The sequence below is a fragment of the Brienomyrus brachyistius genome, chromosome 17 (genome assembly GCF_023856365.1).
Source record: "Brienomyrus brachyistius isolate T26 chromosome 17, BBRACH_0.4, whole genome shotgun sequence".
Taxonomy (NCBI): domain Eukaryota; kingdom Metazoa; phylum Chordata; class Actinopteri; order Osteoglossiformes; family Mormyridae; genus Brienomyrus; species Brienomyrus brachyistius.
In genome coordinates this window covers 11430569-11449925 of record NC_064549.1, presented here as the reverse complement: position 1 = coordinate 11449925, position 19357 = coordinate 11430569, and the positions used below count along the sequence as shown (strand labels likewise).

General features: G+C 48.4%; 1 protein-coding gene across 3 annotated transcripts in view; it reads right to left on the bottom strand.

The window, feature by feature from the left end:
• Positions 1-1397: 1397 nt before the first annotated feature.
• nrip1a (nuclear receptor interacting protein 1a) overlaps positions 1398-19357 on the bottom strand; it is a 69602-nt gene continuing 51642 nt past the window's right edge. For all 3 annotated transcript variants that reach the window (XM_048981350.1, XM_048981351.1, XM_048981349.1), the window contains one exon: positions 1398-7557. In XM_048981350.1, coding sequence (XP_048837307.1) covers positions 3751-7137 — 3387 coding nt within the window. In that variant the 5' untranslated portion in view covers positions 7138-7557 and the 3' untranslated portion in view covers positions 1398-3750. The remainder of the gene's footprint in view (positions 7558-19357) is intronic.

Below are 19357 nucleotides of genomic sequence, written 5' to 3'. Positions count from 1 at the left end.
ATTTCCTGTGGTGACTTGAATGCTGCACAGGCGTATGGAGGACATGGACTTACAGGGCATTTCCAGGAAGCAGAAGATGACCACGACTGCACGGGATTCTGGGTACCCCTGGTGCCACTACGGAATGGTAGAAATCAAGGCTGAAACTCAGGGTTCAAGGTCCGGAAAGCAGCCTCATGAAAAAATGTGGTGTTGTACACATAGAAACAAAGCACAAACAGCAAACATCCATCCATCCATCCATTTTCTATTCCCACTTGTCCTATGCAGGGTCACGGAGGTCCGGAACCTGTCCCGGAAGCTCCCGGTGCAGGACAGGGAATAACCCAGGATGGGTAGCCAACACATCACAGACATGGTAAACAACCCAAAGATAAAACACTGTCAGGCACTCAGTTTTAAACTGACTGGGTGACTGACTGTTAGCACTGGTGGAACGGTGACATCGCCCCTCAGTGGCCGGCAGTTTACATATCACCCCCGTGGACTGCATGCTGCATGTCCTTCCAGGTAACTCAAGTTCCTCCAAAGTCAAGAAAATTGGTGTCTCTAAAATCACAATAGTCTATGTGTGTATCTTACATCGTGGGGACCAAACGTCCCCCATAAAACCTGTTATTTTGACCTTGGAGGGACATTTTTTTTTTCCAGTCCCCACAAGGAGAAACAATTCGCTAAAGATTTATTCATCAAAAAACTACAAATGCTTAACCAAAGTCGTGTATTTTGTTTAGTCACTTAGGCTTAAGGTTACGGCTGGGTAACCGTTAAGGTTGTCATACTTAGGATTAGAGTTTTTCCCCATAGAAATGAATGGTGAGTCCCCACAAAGATATAAATACAAAACGTGTGCGTGCCTGTGTGTGTGTGTGCCTGCACGTGTGTGCGTGAGTGTGTGTGTCTGTGTGCCTGCGCATGTGTGTGTGTGCGTGAGTGTGTGTGCCTGCGCATGTGTGTGTGTGTGCGTGAGTGTGTGTGCCTGCGCATGTGTGTGTGTGTGCGTGAGTGTGTGTGCCTGCGCATGTGTGTGTGTGTGCGTGCGTGTGTGTGTCTGTGTGCCTGCACGTGTGTATGTGTGTGTGTGTGTACATACCCAGGGAGTCCTGTACAGTGAGCTTCCCAGGATAAGCTTAAGACACACAATGGCCCTTTACGGCATAAATAGTTGTTTGATGGACAGAAAAGCAAAAACACTGGAATTAATAATTACGAAACACTTTAGACCTGTCCCTTCCTTTTCTCCGCAAACATATCACAGTCATTCAAGATGCAATATAGGCTGTTGGTCCTAGTTTCAATAACACAAATAACATCTCAACAGTGAATACAATGCAATAATGTTACATGATAAATGATACCTAACACAGAATAGGGGAAAAAATTTAAATGAGTCAATATTATTTATTCAAATTGTGCATTTTAGTACTTTATTTAAAATCTGTGCAAGTAAACACTGAAAATGAGAATAAAAAAAAAAAATAGGCTTCAGCTCTTCACATGGAGAGAAGATGGGCAGCGTGGACAAAATGTCTTTAAAGCCTAATAGGAAACAACAGTACAGTCGGACATGCTGTCCGTGACACTGTCAGCACTGCACTGCAAGTACTGTGTAAACTGGTCTGGTTTTACACCAGTTCAAAAACAATGGAAAAACAAGATACATAATGCACATTAGTAAATGTTTAGTTGCTTCTCAGTTTATAATTTTGTCGACTGACTGTTCACATTTTATGTGACGAGTGCTCAACATTAAAAGACCTATTTTAAGACTTTATATTTCTCCACATCCAGTATTAATACATAGGTACTTCCCATGCCTCTGCATGCAACAGGCAGCAGTGTAGAGCAGACATAACACAACGATTTGCAGAACAAAGATTATCATAAGCTTACAACAGAGAGACATGCAAAAGAGTAAAAGGAACAAAAAAACAACTCATCTTCTCTCAGGTTATGTACATTATTACACAATTTACATCAGCTTCAGGGAATTGAAAACTATTACATTGTCTCTCTCTTGAACCATACAAAATAGCTATCTTTCATAGTGAAAGTACTATTTACACGAGTACATTTTAATCCACTCTTCATTCCTAACCCAATGTAAGTGATATTGAGAGGAAAATATATATATATATTTACACATCACATTTAAGACTTGAAAAAAACTGCTACAAGAGTGATGACCTGCAATGAGAATGAGTAGCACACAGACGTCCAAAGAAATTGTAAATGTCCTAAAATTTGTTTCCACCCAGTCGGCAGAACTGCAAAGGATAAAAAGACACTGAAAACCCTTTACTAGATTCCCAAGTTCAACTGCTCAAGAAGTTCCCGGCTTTCATGCGGCTTTTGGCAGCTGACACGTCAGCGCACCTGAACTCATGGTGCAGTTTGCAGGTTTTATATAGATGGGATGTCACGCAAGGAGGACAGCATTGGAGTAACTTTATGTGAATGCAGATGAATCAGGGGGTGAAATTTAAACTCGGGAGAGTTACTGACTCATGGGTCAATTTCCCATTTTTCACTGATGAAAAATCACGCAGCATTTCTGTACTTTTTCGTCAGACAACCAATAGTCAAAATGAATTCAAATATGACCAAGCGCATATCGAATCTGTACTTCTCAAATTGTATTAGACTGGGCACTCTTACATGCCATAAGGTGTGCAGATGGACCACAAGATTTACAATGAAGAAAAAATAAATAAAAATGCAAAAGATCATAACACTAATACATGACTGTCTCATAACATACCCTGACTCTAGGACATATCTCAAAGCATACAGACAGTTTCATCACCAATAAAGAAACTGCCGCGAAATGTAACACAAAATTGATTCCCTGACTCAGGAGGCTGGTCTGGATTTCAATTTGCCCCCCTCCCCGACGGCTCTAGATAGTGCCATTTTGCATGGGGGGGGGGAGGGGGGCAATTTGTGGCAACATACCTGTCCTAGTTTTGGGTAAAACGACCGTGGAGAGATTCAAAACTCAAGCTGAACCGCACATAAAAACACCAACACCGAATATCAGCAACCCAATTCACCAAAAATGCCACAGAAACACCCTGTCATCCTGAAACTGGTCAGGCGCACATGTGACTATAGAGGCCTGGGGGGGGGGGGGGGGGGGGGGGGGGGGGGGGGGCAGGACTTGCGAAGATGTCTGCAGCAAGGGGCTGGAGAAGGATGAAAATAAAGTCATACGACACCGAAGGAAAGCAAATTAAAATGTCGGACTGAGAACTTGAATATTACTATGGCCCTAGCTATTTTTTCTTAAATAACTGCAATACTTAAATGAGACTGTTTCAATGACCTTCCCTGCTGCACGTTGAGGAACCAGGACAATCCTCACCTCTGCGCAGCGCATTTGCATTAAGCTCGACAAATTGGGTACCCGTGAGTTAAGCGCTTGTCTTAATCGCTTACTTTAATAGTCTATGTTCCAATAAAACCTATGTTTAAAATTATGCATAGTGAAAATATTCATAAATGACTTCAAAGATAAATTATTTAGATTCAGAATATCATTAAAAAAGGATGCTTTGGATTATTACCATTTTGTCATTATGTTACCTATTAGTATTGAATGTATTATCCTTGTATGTTTTTTTCTTCCTTTGTTTCTTTCTCACAAACTTTAAATAAACAACACAAAGTAGTAAAGTAAGCAAAACAGACCAAAAAGGGAACTTTTCAATTCTGGTATGAGCTTTTTAGTCTTTTTAATCTTGTGGTAGACTAGACCTTCTTGGGGGACCCGTTGAAGCATTCAGGGTTACTGTCCTGGCTCTCATTGCGCAGCTGCGAGAGGCGTTTCAAGGACATGCCATGGTCATCGACCTCAATGTCAGCCAGGGGCTCCTCCTTGACTTTCACCTGCATCCTGCATGGTGTCGGTTCAGTGCACAGCTCCTTCCTTCCTTGGCCAAGTTGGGTGTTTCCTTTCTGGAGCATATAATACAAGATGGGGTTGGTTTTAGTCAGCCGCGGGGAGTCGGGCCGGGAGTCCCGCTTCTCATCCCCGCCGCCGGCCCACTGGATGGGGCCCTCAGAGTCCCGTCTGAGAGGGAGAAGGTTCGATCTGAGGGAGTCCTGCCTGATGGTATGATTTCCCCAAGGGGAGCCTGAGGACCTGTCACTTGCTGCGAGTGTGGCTGTGGAGCTGAACTCGACAGCTCCCAAACCCAGTGGGCTAGCATTCACCCGTGAGCCAGCAAGCTCGCGGTTAGGTCCACACTCACTGGGGGTGCTTCCGTTGGCTTTGCAGTTGGCCTGAAGAGGGCTGGTGGTACTCCGGGACTGAGAGAGATCCTTCAAACAGTTATCAGACAAAAGTAGCTGCTTCAGCACGTTGAAGCCCCCAGAGTCCCTTGGTGGAGACTCGCTGATGGGACGTCTGACTGGAGTGTCTGGCTGTGACAGGCTCACAATCTTCCTGACCTTGCGACCCCTGGGTACCCCAGGGTGCTGATCTGTGCTTTCCTTTGGGGTCTCGCCCCTGCTGAGGTCTGTGCATGGCACGCCGTTGAGGCGGTCATGAACTTCCAGGAAGAACTTTCGCTTCTTCGGGACGGCCGGTCCCCGGTGCTCCTGCTGCTCTTCCTTCATGCCAATCACGTGCAAGTCTGTGGGTACAGTAGCCTGATAGGCTCTCGTGTGCTGCTTTAAAAGCTGGCTAAGAAGGCCGTCCCTGTGGGCAACATCTGGGGAGAATGGCTCTGGCTTCACGTCCAGGTTGAGGATTGAAGGAGGGCTGCAGCCATCACGCTCCCTCTCCTTGTTATTGCAGCGCTCTGCTGCTTCATCACTGTCAGACCGGCCACCCTCCTCTCCCAGCTCACTCTTAATCTTGAAATCCAACAGAAGCCCATTTGAGCTACAGCAACTCTCTGACTTGTTGGCCTGCTTTTCTACATGGTCAGTCCTTACCACCGGCCTATCCCTGTGGCCGGTCTGTCTCTCTTTGCTGGAGGCTGTTCCCAGAAGCAGCTGCAAAACCGTCCTCCTCTCAAGGAGGTTCTCGACCTCGGACACGGGTGGAGATGGCTTGCAAATGAGTGGGGCCTTCGCATAGTCCGCGAGGGGTGCCTCGGAAACTGGCGTCTTGTTCCGCAGCACCGGGCTGTTGAGCCTTTCCAGCAATGTTACGGGCTTGTCGAGATTCAGTTCGTGAGCCTGCATTTTGCTTGGGGGCACGGGAGCCCTCAACGGGGGAGAAGAGACTGACTTTTGTAATCCACACTGGGCCAAATTTTGTAGTAGTTTGCTGGCACTGAAAGCAGGTTCATGGGAACCGCCTTCTCTTGTGAAGGATTTTGATTTGCAAAGATCTAATGGGATGGACTGGGCATGAGGGGATGTGTACAGATTGTATGGAGACACACTACCACTGGAGTCTCTACCATGACAGAATGTGGGCACATCTTGAAAGTTTCTACCTGTCAATCCACCCTGGGGACTCTGTGTCCTGGTTTCCTCACACCTAGCTATAGGTGTCAGTTTGCTTGCAGCCGAATTGCTAGTCTTGGGGCTTACACTCCGCATATCTGAATTAAGAGGACTTTTGTCATTCTTTTTGTGGTCCAGAAGTAACTGCAATAAGGTAACCTTGTGATGGGGTTTTACAGCTACATTAGACTCAAGTTCACGAGGTTCAGCCAACTTAGGCCGGGGGGGCTCGGGCTTCCACGTGTTTATCAGCGATTCGGTGAGCTTGTCCAAAGAGGACGAAGATGGGCCTAGAGCCGGCCCAGTGTCCTTGCTCCTCACGGAGAGGTCAATAGGAGAGCAGCTGGAGCTGGAACTTTCTGCGTCGCTGCTGTCTTTTGGCAGGCTGTTCTCCGCGTTGGAGTACTCGCTATCCGACAACAGCGGGGAGCAATGACCAGGGAACATGCTGTAGTCTTCCCGCAGGTGACCCTGTCCGTTGACCTGGCTCTGCGTGTTGTGGTTGTTCAGGAGTTGCAGGAGCAAGCTGCTACAGTTCTGCGCAGGCCTGTGGACGTGCCTGTCGAAGGGACGTCTATCCTTGAAAGGATGCATGGGGGAAGTGGTCACTTTGCTCCGTCCCGGAGTGAGGGTGGGACTCCGTTTACCTGGGCCTATCGTGGGTTGGGGTTGCGCTCCATTTTTGGCCCGTAAGGAGCTTACCATGTCTGGGCCCATCTGAGCCTGCCCCGCATCAGCTTGCTTCTTATCCTGCGTCTGCTGCGTTGCCATGGCGGCAAGCCTCTGGCTGGCTGACCTCCCAGATAATTGTGCTTTTAAGGCATGGTCTCGAGAGTACTGCTGCAGATGAGCCTCGCTGGAGAGCAGCAAGGCCAGCTGACTGCAGGCCATGTTGGGCTTAGGGGAGGTGGCGGGACTGGACCTGATGTTCACCAGGTTTGCCACTGCCTTGAGGCGCGCTGCGCAGGAGATGGGATCAGAGCTGGCCGGCTGGGTGCCGCCTTGTGGTACCTGGGGTGACTCTGAGAGCCTCTCCTGACTTGTGCGACGGCGATAAGGCACACTGTTGTGGTTCTGCATCTTGTTCTTCTTCATCAAGCCCTTGAGACGGCTAGAGGCCACCCCGTAACACTGTGGGGATGCTGGCACCGCCTCTTCCTCCTCCGTGCGCTGCTCCTGGGTGTTCCTGTTGACCCGCTCGCACTCCTGATGCTTTAGGCTCTGCACGATCTGCTGCGACAGCACAACGTTCTGAAGCCGGTTGCTGAAAGACTGGAGCAGCGACGCCAGCAAGGTGCTCTCCCCCTTGCACTTTGGGGAACCGTCCAGAGCGTCGGCTCGGGTGTTGCTGCCTTGTCCGTTCAAATCCAGCACAGGAGCAGTCGGCCTATGGCCTCTGGGTTCACTCCGGGGCTCCGAGCAAAGCAGCCTCGCCTTCTTGAGATGCGTGGGTCCTCCGAGAGGCACTGTTCTTTCCTGCTCTTCGCTGGAGTCATGGCTTGGGAGCCGGTAGCTTCCGGCTGCCTTGTTGCCCTGCTGTTGGTTGCTGTGCCCAGCTTCCAACCTTCCTGTAGCTGTGGCACCACCGGCAACCTGATGCATTAGTAAACCTTCCAGATAAGTTAGTACAGCTGAATCCTGGTGCATCTCAGAGCCAAGCTCTTCCCCATGAGTCATGTTCAATACCAGGGTCCCTTGTTTGGTTTACCACCACTATTTAAAAAAAAAACACAGTCTACTTCCAAATGTAATCAACTCCCAAACACTAGAAGGGATTGTTTCTGGTGCCTCCAGTGTTAGATGGGTAGGTCAAAGCAGGTGATTTTGTTGGGGGGTCCGGGGGGGGGGGGTGTCAGAGCATTTCCTCGAGAAACTCCTCCACAACTAAGAAACTTCAGCACACCTTCAGGCTTGACGCTGTTTAACACGCACGTAATTCCTGCAGCTCTGCGTTCCACAGCTCCAGGTGTTCATTCCGCTTCTGGTGACTTCTGGGTGGAGGAGGGAGGAGCGTGGGGCTGGGGGTGGGAGAAGTAAACGTGGGTGCCGCAAGTAGACTGTTGCCTGTTTGTTCTCCTGACCTTGGGCTCAGCGAACCTAGGATTTGAAAAACAACACAAAATGAGAAACAGACTTAATTGTGGAACATCCTTCAGCTTGGCCTCTCCACTCCACCCTTAACAGCCCACCTCACCTAGAATACTCCTCTCTCATTTATCCACCTTCTTTCCTATATCTGAAATCAACAGTATCTAAGTGTGCCATCTTTTCTGTTTGTTTTGCACTGCATGTATGTTCATCTGTTCTGGACAAACTCATTGCCGAATGCACAAGAAGGGCAGCGACGAAGCACACGTGTCAATATCTAACCATTACCCACCAAGACCTTTTTTTTTCAGATACAGGACACAGTGTGGGGGGTGACTTATTTTGACAGGCATCAGATTTTTATTTTTTTTTGGGGGGGGCGCATGCACAAACACATGAAGAAAAAGCACTGTGCGTGGGGATTAGAGGCTTTGACAGCTGTCAAGACACTTGAAAAGAAAAAAAGTTAAATCGGCAGCTTGTGCTTGGAGCAGCAGGTGTCGGACGCTACTGTAAAGTCTGTGATCGGCTCCCAAAGGCACAAAGGTTAGGGGCACAATTATGAAAATGCGCTAGCAAATGGCTCGTGAGTTTTACATCCCGCAGTTAGCAGTTATGAATAATCAAACCGTCTTGTCGTCCTAATGTATTCAAGTATGGCCACAAAAATGACATCACCAGACGCGCAGCGCCATAGAGACACCAAGACTGCATATGAATTTATACACATATATAACCCGAGACTGTCAATATATGTCGTATTGCTGCCGTGAAAGCAGCCACATATTAACTGGTCCCAGATCAGCTCCAGACCGGCCCACTACGCTCCAGATCCCAGCATCAGGGTGGTTAATCATCCCAGGCACAATCTTGACGTCGTCCACCTTTGGTGCGGAACGGGGCCACGGGCCTCTGGCCCAGACATCTTATCACATGGTGCTGCCCATGATTTTGGGTTTGACTCTGTATTGTATGGATCTGAAACTGCAACACTCACCATGCTTCAGCATGCCCTCTTCTGCGTAAAATCGCTGATGAAATGATCGCGTGCTGACTGGACGTTCAATTTGTAAATCTCCGCAAAAACCCTAACACCTAACACTAAAGCCTAACCCCTAACCTCAATTTTAAAGCCCACTATAAGCTCTAAGCACGAACCTTAATGCCTTATCCTTAAACCCTCAAACACAACGAAAGGAAGAACCCATGTACGTAGTTCTGAGGCATGATCAAACCAAAAGACTGAAACTGAAATGGATAATTAAAATTGCTTCGATACTACAGCCTGAGCAAATCGTTACATTTCAATGTTTAAAAAATGCATTTCTTATTATTAACAGCCCCAAGAATTCCTACGGAACGACTCAGCTGAGCCGCATGTGATAGTAATTGCCAGAAACGTCTTCCGACTCCAGCAAAAATGAAAGGGGAGGGGGAGCCTTTGATTTCTTTTGACATGGAGTGTTACGGTTTGGTTTCCTGTGATGCACCCATCCTTTTCGGAAGCTTCACGGCCCAGGGGTGGGCAGACAAACAGTACAAATGGACACTGGCCTGCCCCATGTGGGCCTCCGGGACCCTTTAGCCCACGATGGAACATCCTGAGACAGCCCTGTCCGTGCTCCCTGGCCACCCCCACGTTAGGGTTAGTCGTCACCCGGCTCTGACGCTAATTGGCACCTCGGGCGGCAGCGTCTCCAAGGGGCCGCCAGGTACAAGGGGACCTTTCGGCCCCGTCAAGGAGTAGCGCGGCGGGGGCGGGGCCCGGTGACACGGCCCCGCGGCCCGTGTTCGACAGCCCGCCTCCCGCCACATGCCACCTCCGAGGGCCATCGCCAGTGAGCAACCCCCCCCTCCCCATCCGGAGTTCTGGGACCTGTCAGCTCCGCACCAAGCCTGAAGCCTCTCTGCATCCCGCACCCTCCCCCTTGAAAAGGAGAGCCAACGTCAGGGCGCCAACCACTAAAGGTTAATTAAATCTGACGCCTCCGACTGCCACTCAACAGCGCTTGTTTTTCCCAAGGAATAAGTGCCCCCCAACCCCATAATGCTCTATCGTCCGTTATGTCACACCTCCTCCTCTGGACGACTAATTGATCTAAGGCAAATTATGATAATGTCTTCTTCAAGGCCTCTGCCAAATGTAAAACCTTTGCTGACTCCAGTCGGCATATTCTCGCCACTCATTCTGTAAACAAATTTAAAGTAACGAGAATGAAAGAAGCAGGGAGCAATTCCGATCCATTTCCCGGTCTCCGTAAATTATGGTTTTATTGCTCTATTATGGTAACGCGCAATAATGCGTGATCACGGACGACGGACCAGCCTGCGTTCATAAAAACAACAGCAATAGGAAAAGCATTTTAATATGTGATATTTTAATTAGCGGGAAACAGCATCGTTTTCAACACGACTAATTAAAGCCGAACCAGTCAAAGATGAAAGCTCAGGGGGGGCCTGAGACGGTGGGGGACAGGAACCCCCCCCACATCCCAGAGAATCCCTGATGGAAACGCAGCACGGCCATCATAGTCAGAGAGAAAGAAAAGCCAATTAGCCCATTAACGAAAGTGCTGCAAAATCTGCCAAATCGTGTAAAGGAGGATGGGCTGGTGTACTCATATATTTTTTAATATATACAAGAGATGACGGCACTGCGGCACAGGGCAGCATGTCGGATCGGCTCGCGACAGGTCGCTGGCGCCTCCGCCCGAGGTTAATCGGCAATGTCGACCCAGATTTGACTGTGGTGACTAGTCAAAAGTAACTTATTAAAGCATGTGTACCGATAACGCAGAACCAGAGCCGCGGCGAATCGCAGGCCGATGGCCTTGGCGCTGGTGGGTTTGGGCTATCCCAAAGAAATAAAGACGGCAAACGAAACGGAGAAAAGAGCAAGAATGGTTCGAGGGTCGTAACGATCCGTAATGGGAGTAACGGACAGCGGCAGTCAGACACAGGCAACAAAACAGCAGTTTAAATAGAGATAAACGAAAAGCATCACCGTCTGTTTAGGCAACGGGTCGGCATATCGGGAGCCGACACGACTGCGCTGCCTGAAGGGGAAACAAATGTTATCCACATACATATCAGTGTATTAAGAAGAGAGAGACGACAGAGGCAGCCATTATGAAAAGCGTGGGGTCGTAAAGCGTCTGCCGGACGCTGATCTGACAGCGTGTCCTTCGACGGGAAAAACCCAGATGTGACAGACTTTGGAAGTACCTGGAGAAATTGGAGGTCGAGTCCCCACGGTGATTGGCAGAGTTCAACAGTCTAACATGACCAATGGTGCCAGACACACTATCTCCGGACAAGGCAAAAGACAAAATTACAGCGTAGTGATCCATATAAGCCGAGTTTAGGAAAATCCTAAATCACTGGACTTCCTGCCAGGGAGACTCTGAAATTAGGTGGCAGCATGAAATTACAAAATGATTACGACTGGCTTCTGTAAGACACATCGAAATGAAGAGTGACAATCCATGTCAATGTGGGAGATGATAAAAAAGAAAACTAAAGTCAATCTACTATTTCTTACATGGGAATTACAAGATTAATCCCACCCCCCCAAAAAAAACAAAACAAACAAAAAAAAAAAACATAATAAATTTCTTTGATTGTCCCGGAATTGTAATTTATTTAAGCTATTTAAAATGCATGATGGAGATGGGGGGTTTGGAGCCTACAGGACGTGCCGTGAAAGTCAAGGTCATTCACACCACCGATGCTGTTCGACTGGATGCAACAGCTGGCATCCATACAAAGCGTTAAGTTTTAATAAAAAGTGACAAACTCGCCCTCACTGCGCGTATCGCTAATATCTGACAACATGGGCTTAGCAGATGCGCCCGGCGTATAAAAGATACTTCAAGGTTGAAGTTTAAAGACAGGACGGGAGGGTGACACGTCCGCCTGGCTTATCTGCACGCAGGACATGGTGAAACACGCTGCAGGACCTCGGTGGATGTGCAGAGGTTCTGTCAGTGACGTGACGAACACAGGATGGAGTTCCGACACGCTACGTCGCTTTTCTCTAACTCATACAGGCTTATTTGAAATGATTTATATTTATTTACATGCATATTTATCTTACCCTCAGTGGGCAGCGCCACGGCCTCGCACCTCCTGGGTTGTGGGTTTGATTCCCACCTCCCGGGCATGTGGATTTTGCGTGTCCTTGACACGACCGGATAAGCGATTATGAGAAACAGTCGGCCGAGTTAGCTCCAGCCTTAAGGATTTTTAGAGACGGTTATTTTGTAAAACACTCGTGTCAGAAAAAAAGCATACAGAGCAGAATAAATATTTTTACATTAAAATTTCATACCGGCAGATGGGGGGGGGGGGGGGGGGGGGGGGGGGGGATTTTATAAGCTTCCTTCACACCTACGCGCCTGGATGAAACGACAGAGTACAGCAAGTCTCCGCAGAACGAACGTGCAGTGACTCAGTCAATCAGAGGCAGTCAGCAGTCAAACTGGGTCACTGTGACCTACTTCTAAAAGATGCACGCCTGAAAACACGCATCAGTGCGTCAATGCCAAAGCCCCTTCGATGTACCCCACACACTTAGGCACCGTAGATTATGCCCCCCCCCCCCGACCCCATCGAGGATGTGACCTACATCGCCACAGCTGGTAAAGTGCTGCGGTTATACACCCCACCCACCCAGCTCTAGGGAAGGTGTGTTTCCGAGCCGCACATGTTGCCCCCGTGAGACCTGCGGTGCCAGTCACAAGTTTGGACACACCAAGCCGCCTCCAAAGGACACTGATAGTGTTGCATCACGTGCCCTGGCCAACCTGACCAAAACACAGTAGTAGTGGATTTGGAAGAGTTTGACCAGAGAGTGAAGAGAAAGTGGCAAATGAGTGTCCAGTGAAAATGTGGAAGCTCCTTGAGGACAACTGGAAAAGCATCTCAGGGAGCTGGTGTAGAGGAGAGCATTGGGGTGAAGGGTCTTGATCAAAGGCCCAATAGTGGGATCGCTCTGCTGATACAGGGATTTGAACCAGCAACTACCCAAGTCTCAACCAACAGAACTGCCCTTCCCTCCCCAACAGATTATAACTTTTTTCTCCTTTTTTGGTCCATGCGCTATTCATATGTTATTCTAGAATTCTGATGTCCTTATAATTATTTTTAAATGTAGAGAATAGTACAAATAAACCTTTCCATGGGTTGGTGTGTCCAAACTTTTGATTGGTGGAGTATATACACATAATACGAATCTCACCGATATGAAATAAACCCTAAAGCTGATTGTAAAATCGATTGACTTGATTGATTTACCAAATGGACTAAGCTGATAAAAACATATTCTTATGCAAGGACGGTAATCCATGAATACAAAAAAAAAAATGCAGAGAGACTGACCAAATATGGTAAGCAGTTCTGTAGGAAAGGGAAGAAAGTAAGGTCAACAGAAGGACAAGATCAGTTTTTAGATAACATCCTAGGTCCGAGACTGAAAGGTTTGGATCCGATTAATTAGAGAAACTGGGAAATATTGCTAAACGCGCACAGAGAGGCTGAAGGTCAAGAGGTGATCTGGGGTGCATGTTGACCTTGGAAAGTATCAAAATAGATACTGAGTCAATATAATATTAGCTGAAGTAAGCAACTTAGTGGGGAACTAATTCTAGGCATAAGGGTGAAATCATCTTTTGACCAATCAGAGTGAGATGTATGGATATGTCATGTGTAATTAAAATGCATATAGCCAATGGAATCGAGCCACTCAGAGAAATCTTAGGCGTGACTAGGATGACTGCCTAACCCATGTCTGGAGGGGCACTATGAGCGAGGGCAGGTTTTATAAACTGCCATTTTAATTAAAAAGACCTGGATTTCACTCAAGCGCCGAGTTCTTGCTGTGCGCTGATTGGTCAGTCTCCTGTAGTCATGCACGTGTCACTAATGTTAATGTGAAACAGCTGGATGAGTCTATCAATCAAAGAAACAAGTCAGTCAGAGCACAAGTAGAACTGAACTAATTGGCCGAGCACAGCAGCCTTTCAGTTTTAAAGCAGTTTGTAAAACCTGAAGCAGCTCAGTCACATGGATTATCTGGTCACCCCAGGTGTGAGTCCCTTTGCATGCAGAGTGAATAAACTTACCATCAGAGGTGAAGATTTCAGGTCCAGAATGCACAAATCCAGACCAAGATTTTGTTTCAACCGACCCGTTTATGAAAAAGAGTCACAGTTACAGAGGACTCAACTGGTTGGCTGAAACAAAACCTTGGTCTGGAGTTGTGCTTTCTGGATGTGAAATTTCCACCTCTGCCTACCACTGAAAGAAATTGTCCTCCTGCCTGCCTTTCATACTTGTTTATTGTTAACCTGTTGAGATCTGATCGTTTCCACCACACATGCCACCGCCATATACACAGCGGGACCCAGGAAAGCAACGCATCCCACAGAGGAGACGACCGCCCATCACGCCTGACTGCCGTACGCTGGCATGTGCTGAAATGGCTGGGTGTGGGGGCTCGGTTTCCGGAACAGGAACAGGTCACGTCCAGGGAAGTTGAGGCTCCCTGCTCTCTGACCCACATGAGTCCCTCGATCGCCTGCCCATGAGAATTGATTCGTTCATGAACCCTGATGAATCACCCCCCCCACCCCCCCCCCCCCGCCAACCCACCCACTCGAGCTGAGCAGCTGACTGCCACAGAAATGCAGAACCAGCCCCCACTCCCCCCCCCCCCTTTGTTACTCTGCACTTTTCAAACACCATGTGAGGGAAATGAAAACTGCGCACGCGGCCCGGTTCGCAAGTGGGCTGCCAACAAAAACGTCCACCCTCCGAAAATGGGCGACGGGGGCGGGGGGGGGGGGGACTTGGATATATGGATTTTCCCAGGGAGAAAAGACCAGCGAGTGTGGAAGGACAGGGAACTAGAGCCGTGGAAGATCTTCAGATCCTCCACGGTATCTTCCGGCCAAGAGGACCACCAGGGACCAGATAAAAGGGATAGTCAAGAAAGAGCTGAGGGGGTGGGGGGGGGGCGTAACCAGCCGTGACCCACTTCAGCTTGGTCTAGTCATCTAGATTCCTGGATGAATTTGCACTGTAGAAAGTTTTGTCTTAATAAGGCAGAGTAACGTGATGAAAGATCCTAACTTAGAACTTCATTGTACAGTATCGCACATTTGATCCAACCATCCAGCATATGACTGCAGCCCTTTATCACACACACACACACACACACACACACACACACACACACACACACACACACACACACACACACACACACACACGCTTACAATTATACACTATGGGAAATGCTGTTAGCTTTAGCAAATCTTGGCTAAAGCAAAAATACATGACCGTTTCACAGCCTGACCTTTACACTTTGCTTAGCTCTCCAAAAATCCTCATCTTGATTTTGGCACAGACTTTTCTTTGCGGTCTTCTGTTTGGGATGAATTTCCTGTAACTCTTCCACGCATAAACATTATTATTCCTACATTTAGTTACACTAAAATTTGCTTTATTCTGCTGTATAATAATTCACTAATGCTGTGAAGTACCAACCTGTGAATCCTGCTGATTCAAATAATGCAGTAACAGTCTTTGCCAAATGCCATCACTAATCTGACTAAAACCTTATTATCTTAAGTATCTCCCCACAAAGGTCTAACAGCACAGACCCCTGAGGGACTACTGTTTGGCTACACCCCACATTGCTTTACACTTCAAGGCAAGACCTTGCATCCTAAATGAGCTGTTTATTGTGAAGCGTGCCACGCAGCCCAAAAGTAACACAATCATTTTTACATCGAGTTTAAATGATTAATTATTTCACCACTGAGCTGATCAGAGTCTTCTGGCTGTCAAAGAGAATTGATTTGCCTTGGTCTAATTCGAATTTCCAAATCAGGAGGGAGAAACAGGGATACTACAGTACCAAAATATGGGGATTTTTTTCCCCCCAACCACAAATTCAAAGTCAATTGCAAGCTATATACGGTCTAAAACGATCCCCTTTATAGATTTTCTTAGGTCCGTACAACTTGTTGTTGTTGTTGTTGTGCATGGGGATGCTCGGTGATACCGTGCTAAAATAAGCAGTACAACTACGGAGAACTTTCAATCTGCCAGACGAGAACTAGCAAAGCTCCTGCCAAGTTACAGGTAGCTAATGCAGAGAAATATTAATTAACAGGCTCCATTCTGCGACAAGGGTGACTCCAGATGTGGGTGCGGCCGACCGCGATGCGAGGTCAGTGATGCCGCGGCCCATTCGAGAAAAGCCGCGGATATCGGCGGCGTCCCCGTCGCCCGCAACTCGTCTCACGCGGTGCCACAAAATGGGGATCCGTGTCCCGCAAAATTACAGCGGCGCTACCCAGCAGGGATCCCCGTGACGTCTGCAACGAAATCCTCAAACCGTGACTCTTAAGTATCCGCCAGGCCAGCCTTAGCCACCGCTTTCGACGCAGCGAGCGAGAGAGAGACGCTAAAGGTCAGACGGAGGTCACAAAAAATAATTGGCAGACATTAGAGATGAAATAAAGACCCTCCCCCTGAGGCTTCTTCTGCGTCGTTATCATGTGTCACCTCTACGAGATGAAGGTCAGGCTACGGACAGCAGTGTGACCAATTCACAGAACCATAATTAGCAGTCTGGTATCCCCTTGCTCTGCTCACTCTACCACGATCATCCTTTCCAGAAGATAAACGAAACAGACTACCCTTGCCACGAAAACCTTAGTTCAGCTCGGTACTGGCATTAAACGAGTACTCAAGTATGCACGGGGTTTATCGACTGCTCGAACGTCGATTTACAAACACTGTTTGAAATGAGTTGGCCTGACAGCAGACATTGACCTTGTGCATGGGAAGGGGAAAGGGGTGATAGACTCATTAACCTAACAAAAGAATTATTCTCCCTACAGTTGGTATGTGTTGGATGTACTCATCTTATGGGGAGGGGCTGGGCAGGGGGGAATCGCAGCAGCTCAATGTAAAATATATATAGAATTACAAACAATCATAAATTTACAACAGTAAGAAAATTATTCTCACTGCTAACAGGCTACACTGTAATTAGAAAAAATCATTAGTACATGTTGTTACTAGGATGTGGATGCAAACTGATCAGTTTCATTTTACATAATTTTCCAAACTGGGGCTTCAGAGGTCAATGAACGCAGAAAATCAGACTATTGACCAGGTTCTCATTCCCTTCCATATTTTCGCATTAAAAGCACAAAGAGTTACAAAGTTACATTATTTAATTAGGTCGAATAACTAGTTACGCTGTACAAGTTAACAAGTGTGCAGGTCAGTCCATGACGTCCCACACACCAGACCCCGGAAAAACAATAATTTCTCAGACTCTAAAATAAAGGCCAGATCTGTCTGCGGATCAAAAACATTTTCCTAAAGACCAGTGACGACGTAAAGCACTAAAGTTGAAGTCAGTGTTATGGCAACAGTTCTGGGAAGCAAGTCTGACCCGGCACTGCAGTTTCGAATAAATTATACATAGATTTATATAAATGCTGGGAATAGGAAGGTGCCGTTTGACGTTACATGGTCTGATTATTTTACCAAAATGCAGAGCATTTAAACCGTCATCATATTAACCTAAAAATCCAGACCAATCGGAGCAGGCTCACTGTATTCTCAATGAAGCTGAAGAAACTTCGGGGCTCTGACACTGAATGGCCACTGGGGCGGCGCCATCTCACCCATGTGGCATGACCTGTGTACATGACCGCATGGCCTGGCGCCCATTAAAAGTGGTCAGGAATAGTGGGTGTGAGACCACTATTGGTACTTTCAGGGAGCTTGAGGAGGCTGCATCCTCACTGCATCCTCACTGCATCCTCACTGCATCTCCTGCACCCCCTCACCACCCACAAAGAACCAGCCCATAATTCACCTGCACTCATAAACAACAATTTAAAAATCGCCCAAAGACCACTGTCATTGGTCGAAGTGACACAACAGCGGGTCAACGGCAAGGATCCCAACACCCAGCATCTGAGCACAATCGACAGTTAAAACCTGTTAATAAGCCGCCAGTGATTACAGCGCAGCCGTGTGGTTACGTGATGGCACAGGGGTTATGCAAACCGGGGGTGTTTTCTTTATGTAATGCAAACACAAGGAGCACAACATGCAGCTCTCTCCCCCCCCCAAAAAAAAAAAAGCTGAAGCCAAGTACAGGTACAGTGTAGTAATCAATTTGCTCTGCAGGCAGGAATTCTCAGCTGGAATACTAATGCAGCTCCCCAGGATCCTGACTCCCCCCACCACACGCCCCTGCCCTGGCCCCATCCTCCACCACCCACCCCCCACACGATGACTGACACCCCTCCGCACCTCAGACCTGACCAATTACAGGAGACAGGGCGGGCTGGTGGTCTAGCTGATCGCCACGTCCGCTAATCGAGGCTGCGTGTGCATGGGATTAGCACTCGATCGGCTGCACTCAGGCACTGGAGAGTAGCTAAGTATGCACACAAGGTCAACATTGAACCTGTAGTAACCCAGCTGCTCTCTCTCTCTCTCTCTCTTTCCTCTTGTTCTCTCTCTCCATCTCTCTCCCTCCCTCCATTTGCCTCCATCACTCCCACACAGCACTCCCCCCCAACAAAGCACATGCACATACGCAGAGACACGCCAGGACACGTGTGCCTGGTGTCCCATGCATGCAAACACAAATAAACATGCACAGACCCAGGGGGCCGGAGGGGGTGGGGCGGTGGGGGGGGGGGGGGGGGGGGGGGTGGGACAGTCCGCAACTTTTTTCCGAGTCTAGAGAACGGAAGAGCATCCCAGGAAGGACGATGTCTGTGGGATGCTGGCTGCACCCCCCCCTGGTCTCCACCGCTGTGGACGATTGCGAAGCTACAGCCACAGATATTCTCACTTTTTAACGGGGGGGGGGGGGGCAGCACACGGCACAGCGAATATGACAATCCAAGAGAGATGCGAAGCTGAACAAAGATGGAGAAAAGGCCAGGACCTCTGCTGCCTCATCCTGCCCTGCAGCCGTTCACAGACAGAAACACACAGCAGCCCCTGTCACCGTGTCCTTCCTGTGTACCCATGACACCTTTAGAGACGTCCTGCTGTTTGCAAAGGACGGGTTACCCCCGGTAACTCTCATTCCCCGTGCCTGGCTCACAGGGTCTCATTCCGACACTCCGAGTGCGCGTGTGTGTGTGTGTGTGTGTGTGTGTGTGTGAGTGTGTCTGTGCGTCTGTGTTCATTCTCGCAATGTCGCTGCAGAGTCTCCCCCTCCCAAAAAAAAAACAAACTTCACAGCAGACCAGAAGTCCAAGGCTGAGACGAAGGGTGAATGGTGAAGGTCTGGAAGCAGATGGCTCCTGTAGATTATAGGCTAGGAGGGAAAGGAGAGGAGAGGGAGGGAAAAAAAAATGTCACGGCATGTCGGTGACGAAGTAGGGACCCGGAGAGGAGGAGAGCGACACCGGGAGGAATGGGGGGGGGACGGGGGAGGGGGGGGGTGACGGCAGCCTTCGCAGCAGCACCGGGGACGATTTCATTATGTACATAACGAGCGTGATTATCCACTCTTAACGAGAGGACGCAACCCCAGCCCCAGCTTCTCCGCTGCGGGAAAGCAGGCAGAAGAATAAGGGGGAGAGAGCATGGGGGGGGGGGGGGGGGGGAATACGGAGACCCAGAACGGGAGGATAAGGAGAGGACACGCGAAACAGGAGTGTTTTTAAAAACCAGGCAGCTGACAGTTTGGGACTGAGGGAGGGGATAGAGTCAGGAGAGAGGAGCTGTAACGTGACACCTTAAAAAAAAGGAA